Genomic DNA, 6,910 nt, shown 5'->3' on the forward strand with positions numbered 1-6,910 from the left:
GCCCCACACACAGCCACCACACACAGCCACCCCACACAGCCCCCCACAAACAGCCACCCCACAAATAGCCACCCCACACAGCCCCCCCCACACAGCCACCCCACACACAGCCCCCACACACAGCCACCCCACACAGCCCCCACACACAGCCACCCCACACAGATCCCCACACACAGCCCCCACACACAGCCACCCCACACAGATCCCCACACACAGCCCCCACACACAGCCACCCCACACAGATCCCCACACACAGCCCCCCCACACAGCCCCCCCACACAGCCCCCACACACAGCCACCCCACACAGATCCCCACACACAGCCCCCACACACAGCCTCCCCACACAGATCCCCACACACAGCCCCCGCACACAGCCACCCCACACACAGCCACCCCACACAGCCCCCACACACAACTGGAGTGACTGGGCTATCACAATGAATAAAACGTTTGAGGCCAGGTACACATAGGGTACAAAGGTCAAGGTGATTTGGTTTCTTGAGAAAAGGGCGCCATATTGGTCCCCAACCTAAGACTATCCATATAGAAGTTGTGTGTACATGTACATCAGGATGTGATGTGTACATGCACATCAGGATGTGATGTGTTCAGTGCATAAAGTTGAAGCTAAATATCCAAGACTCATTCGAGTCATTAGAGAATCACATGTAACAATGTACACTAATTAATCTTTGAATTGATTGGCTCATTAAGAATGATGAGATTGAAGTTGGGGGCGTGTACACGTCCCACCCTATGTGTACTTGTGTACGACACCGATGCTAGCCATGCCCAACTTTTAGACTTGCATGAAGCAGACGAGAGACTGACGAAGGCTTGCATCGTCAACATCGAGCTGCGGGGGACAGGGCGAGACTCGACTCGTCCCGGGCTACATTTCCGTTAGGGCGCCCGTCCCTCCGGCTGGAGGCGAGGGCCCGCCTTTCCCTCCCCACCTCCTCCAGCGACTGGTACAGGTGCACACTCCCCCCCTCCGTGTCGGAGCTGTACTGCAGCTGGTCGTACGTCGAGCAGTGCTCGCAGGAGCCCGGCTCACTGCCGCATCCGGAGTGGCAGGACGGGCTCCGCAGGAGCGAGTCCTTCTCGCTGGGCTGGGGTGACTCTGACTCCAGGGAACCAATGCCCAGCGATGCCGCGTCACAACCGTTTATAACTGCGCCGTTCGACGCTGAGATGGAGACAGAGTTGTTAGTCGCGTCATCAATATCCGCAGGATGTGACGTCACGGCGTCTTGGCACGCGCCTGGTGACGTCACGTCACAGTTCTCATAGTCGCAGCTTTTTCTCGACGCTCGTGTGACGGGAGTGACGTTCTCGCGAGAACTTCTCGCCTTGTGACGTCGCTCGCTGGACCGGCATGCTTTGGGCGCCTCGTGAATGACGGAGCACGTGCTGCTTGAACACGTGACCAGTGGATGTGAGGTGGAGTGCTGGGGTAGAGCCGAATGTAAGATTCCACTGTACACATCCACCGAGTCGAGTGGCGCGGACCGGCGCTTGTGTCGCGTGACGGAGGCGGCCGACGGCTTGCCGATGGTCTCCGAGGCGCTGGAGCTCTTGACCATCATCTCAAAGCTCGGGACGCTGGGTCGGTTGCGCCGGACCCCCCTCCTCTCCCCCTTACTGCTGCTCGTGCTTCCCCCCTGGCTGCTCGACTTTTTCTTTCGTTTCTTCTCGCGGACGTTGTAGTACTTGGAGTCCCCGGGGGTCGGGGCGTGCCCGGGGGTCGGGGCGTGCTGGCCCTCGAACACGTCGTCCGCACCGTCGCTGTGTGTCGGCGACTCGGCCGGCAAGACGTGGATCTCGTCCATCAGGCTGCTGTGTAGCGAGGGCGGCGCGCGCACGCTGGAGGTGACACACCCCTTCCGGTTGACCTCTGAATAGAGGGGCGGGGCCGTGGCCTTGTTGAAGGGGTCGCCCTTCTCCTCCATGTTCTCTTTGAAAATGTCCGTGTACCGAGGCAGACGAGAGTCTCCGATCTCCGCGTACTCAGCCTCGCACGCTTTCTGCTCACACTCACTGTCAAGGTCATCTGGAGGGGATTTCTCAGCCTCGTTTCCGTCCTGGGAGTCACCGTCAGCTGTGGACACGAGACACAATCAACATTAATTTCAAATTAACAATCAATTAATGACATGGTTAATTACTCTTTCAACTAGAAAATACTATTCTTTATTGAACATTGAAAATAACAAATTTTAAACGTGTTACATGACTCCCAACCTGCCTGATTCCCCACCTCCCTGACTCCCCACCTGCATGACCCCCACCTGCCTGACTCCCCACCTGCATGACTCCCCACCTCCCTGACTCCCCACCTGCCTGACTCCCCACCTGCCTGACTCGCCACCTGCATGACTCCCCACCTGCCCACCTCCCTGACTCCCCACCTGCCTGACTCCCCACCTGCCTGACTCCCCACCTGCCCACCTGCTTGACTCCCCACCTGCCTGACTCCCCACCTGCCTGACTCGCCACCTGCATGACTCCCCACCAGCCCACCTCCCTGACTCCCCACCTGCCTGACTCCCCACCTGCCTGACTCCCCACCTGCCTGACTCCCCACCTGTCAGACTCCCCATCTGCATGACTCCCCACCTGCCCACCTGCTTGACTCCCCACCTCCCTGACTCCCCACCTGCTTACTCCCCACCTGCCTGACTCCCCACCTGTCTGACTCCCCACCTGTCTGACTCCCAACCTGCCTGACTCCCCACCTGCCTGACTCCCCACCTGCCTGACTCGCCACCTGCATGACTCCCCACCAGCCCACCTCCATGACTCCCCACCTGCCTGACTTCCCACCTGCATGACTTCCCACCTGCCTGACTCGCCACCTGCATGACTCCCCACCAGCCCACCTCCCTGACTCCCCACCTGCCTGACTCCCCACCTGCCTGACTCCCCACCTGCCTGACTCCCCACCTGTCAGACTCCCCACCTGCATGACTCCCCACCTGCCCACCTGCCTGACTCCCCACCTGCCTGACTCCCCACCTGTCAGACTCCCCACCTGCATGACTTCCCACCAGCCCACCTCCCTGACTCCCCACCTGCCTGACTCCCCACCTGCCTGACTCCCCACCTGTCAGACTCCCCACCTGCTTACTCCCCACCTGTCAGACTCCCCACCTGCATGACTCCCCACCTGCCTGACTCCCCACCTGCCTGACTCCCCATCTGTCAGACTCCCCACCTGCATGACTCCCTACCTGCCCACCTGCCTGACTCCCCACCTGCCTGACTCCCCACCTGCCTGACTCCCCACCTACCTGACTCCCCACCTGTCAGACTCCCCACCTGCATGACTCCCCACCAGCCCACCTCCCTGACTCCCCACCTGCCTGACTCCCCACCTGCTTGACTCCCCACCTGCTTACTCCCCACCTGCCTGACTCCCCACCTGTCTGACTCCCCACCTGCCTGACTCCCCACCTGTCAGACTCCCCACCTGTCTGACTCCCCACCTGCCTGACTCCCCACCTGCCTGACTCCCCACCTGCCTGACTCCCCACCTGCCCACCTGTATGACTCTCCACCTGCCTGACTCCCCACCTGCTTGACTCCCCACCTGCCTGACTCCCCACCTGCTTACTCCCCACCTGCCTGACTCCCCACCTGTCTGACTCCCCACCTGCCTGACTCCCCACCTGTCAGACTCCCCACCTCCCTGACTCCCCACCTGCCCACCTGCATGACTCCCCACCTGCATGTCTCCCCACCTGCCCACCTGCATGACTCCCCACCTGCCCACCTGCCCACCTGCCTGACTCCCCACCTGCCCACCTGCATGACTCCCCACCTGCCTGACTCCCCACCTGCTTGACTCCCCACCTGTCTGACTCCCCACCTGCCTGACTCCCCACCTGCATGACTCCCCACCTGCCTGACTCCCCACCTGCTTGACTCCCCACCTGCCTGACTCCCCACCTGCCCACCTGCATGACTCCCCACCTGCATGTCTCCCCACCTGCCCACCTGCATGACTCCCCACCTGCCCACCTGCCCACCTGCCTGACTCCCCACCTCCCCACCTGTCTGACTCCCCACCTGTCTGACATACATACCTGCACTGGAGTAAGTGTGGTTGTCAGGGTCACACAGAGGAAGGCACCTGAAAAAATCATCAAGATGTTTAAAGTCTACAGTCACATGACTTGTGGTAGATAAGTCTAGCTGACATCACAGTGTCCTCATTAACCTGATACTTAATTACTGTTTCTTTCTGTCATCAACTCACGTCATCAACTCACGTCATGACGTCTGATGTTGTTTTTTTTTTAAATTTCACATGGAAGTGAAAATGTCACTACAACCATTTAACCGGGGTCATTAACAAGGGTCACTAACTGACGTCACAAGCTCGGGTCACTAACTGACGTCACTAGCCCGGGTCACTAACTGACGTCACTAGCTCGGGTCATCGGGTCACTAACTGACGTCACTAGCTCGGGTCACTAACTGTCGTCACTAGCTCGGGTCACCAGCTGACGTCACTAACTGACGTCACTAGCTCGGGTGACCGACCTTGTCTTCTTCGTGTAGAAGGTGATGGCGAAGATGATGATGATGATGACGACACAAGCGGCCGTGGAGCCTAGGACGATGGCCAGAAACTTTTCGTCGGTCGTGTCGAACCCCGAGGATTGAACTCCAGCTGCAAGGTCAAGGTTACATTCATTAGGCTACAGACATACAAGAAGGTCACATATGTATCCAAATATATTCTGACCAGCCCCCCATCCCCACCCTATACTAACCAACCGCCCCTCCTCTACTGACCAGGTTATTCCCCCCCCCCCCCCCCACCCCCTCTACTGACCAGGTTCCCCGCCACCCTCCCCCCACCCCACCCCCTCTACTGACCAGGCCCACCCCCTCTACTGACCAGGTTCCCCGCCACCCTCCCCCCCCCCCCACCCCCTCTACTGACCAGGCCCACCCCCTCTACTGACCAGGTTCCCCGCCACCCTCCCCCACCCCACCCCCTCTACTGACCAGGCCCACCCCCTCTACTGACCAGGCCCACCCCCTCTACTGACCAGGTTCCCCCCCACCCCACCCCCTCTACTGACCAGCCCCCCCCTATACTGACCAGGTACAACCCCACCCCCCTCTACTGACCAGGGTCACAGTCCGTGTCCCCGTCACAACAGAAGTACTGGAGCTTGTACTGTTTGACCTCTTGAGGTGGCACGGTCACCAGGTCCAGTCTGGGGAGAGAGAACACAAGTTTAACTGGACATCTGGATATACGGACATCTGGATATACGGACATCTGGATATACGGACATCTGGATATACGGAGATCTGGATATACGGACATCTGGATATACGGACATCTGGATATACAGACATCTGGATATACGGGCATCTGGATATACAGACATCTGGATATACTGACATCTGGATATACAGACATCTGGATATACGGACATCTGGATATACTGACATCTGGATATACAGACATCTGGATATACGGACATCTGGATATACGGACATCTGGATATACAGACATCTGGATATACAGACATCTGGATATACGGACATCTGGATATACAGACATCTGGATATACGGACATCTGGATATACAGAAATCTGGATATACGGACATCTGGATATACGGTCTTTGGACATTTGGACATCTAGATATATGGAGATATAGAGGCACGGACATTTGAACAGTCTCATACACAGACAGGACAAAAGTGAAAATAAAACTGAAGTTGGACAGCTCTAAATCGCAACGGTCACACTACTGCATAGCCACTACCACACTACCACACTACCATGACCACACTACCACACTACCAGGACCACACTACCACACTGCCATGACCACACTACCACACTGCCATGACCACAATACCATGACCACACTACCATGACCACACTACCATGACCACACTACCATGACCACACTATCATGACCACACTACCATGACCACACTGCCATGACCACACTACCATGACCACACTATCATGACCACACTACCATGACCACACTACCATGACCACACTACCACGACCACACTACTATGACCACACTGCCATGACCACACTACCATGACCACACTATCATGACCACACTACCGTGACCACACTACCATGACCATACTACCATGACCACACTACCATGACCACACTGCCATGACCATACTACCATGACCACACTACCATGACCACACTACCATGACCACACTGCCATGACCACACTACCATGACCACACTATCATGACCACACTACCATGACCATACTACCATGACCACACTACCATGACCACACTACCATGACCACACTGCCATGACCACACTACCATGACCACACTATCATGACCACACTACCATGACCACACTACCATGACCACACTACCACACTACCATGACCACACTACCATGACCACACTATCATGACCACACTACCATGACCACACTACCATGACCACACTACCACGACCACACTAGTATGACCACACTGCCATGACCACACTACCATGACCACACTATCATGACCACACTACCATGACCACACTATCATGAACACACTACCATGACCACACTATCATGACCACACTACCGTGACCACACTACCATGACCACACTATCATGACCACACTACCATGACCATACTACCATGACCACACTACCACACTACCATGACCACACTACCATGACCACACTACCATGACCACACTGCCATGACCACACTACCATGACCACACTACCATGACCACACTACCACACTACCATGACCACACTACCATGACCACACTACCACACTAACATGACCACACTACCATGACCACACTACCATGACCACACTACCATGACCACACTACCATGACCACACTACCATGACCACACTACCATGACCACACTACCATGACC

The 6,910-nt window shown here is 56.7% G+C and overlaps 1 protein-coding gene across 1 annotated transcript in view; it reads right to left on the minus strand.

Moving 5' to 3' along the window:
• Nucleotides 1-471: 471 nt before the first annotated feature.
• Nucleotides 472-6,910, minus strand: part of LOC131941397 (uncharacterized) — a 16,997-nt gene continuing 10,558 nt past the window's right edge. The window contains exons 3-6 of the mRNA XM_059300644.1: nucleotides 5,147-5,235; nucleotides 4,550-4,679; nucleotides 4,090-4,136; nucleotides 472-2,102 (exon numbers count right to left, since the gene is read on the minus strand). Coding sequence (XP_059156627.1) covers nucleotides 847-2,102; nucleotides 4,090-4,136; nucleotides 4,550-4,679; nucleotides 5,147-5,235 — 1,522 coding nt within the window. The 3' untranslated portion in view covers nucleotides 472-846. The remainder of the gene's footprint in view (nucleotides 2,103-4,089; nucleotides 4,137-4,549; nucleotides 4,680-5,146; nucleotides 5,236-6,910) is intronic.

The sequence above is a fragment of the Physella acuta genome, unplaced genomic scaffold, assembly GCF_028476545.2.
Source record: "Physella acuta isolate Inbredline_101_S28 unplaced genomic scaffold, ASM2847654v3 ptg000360l, whole genome shotgun sequence".
NCBI lineage: Eukaryota > Metazoa > Mollusca > Gastropoda > Physidae > Physella > Physella acuta.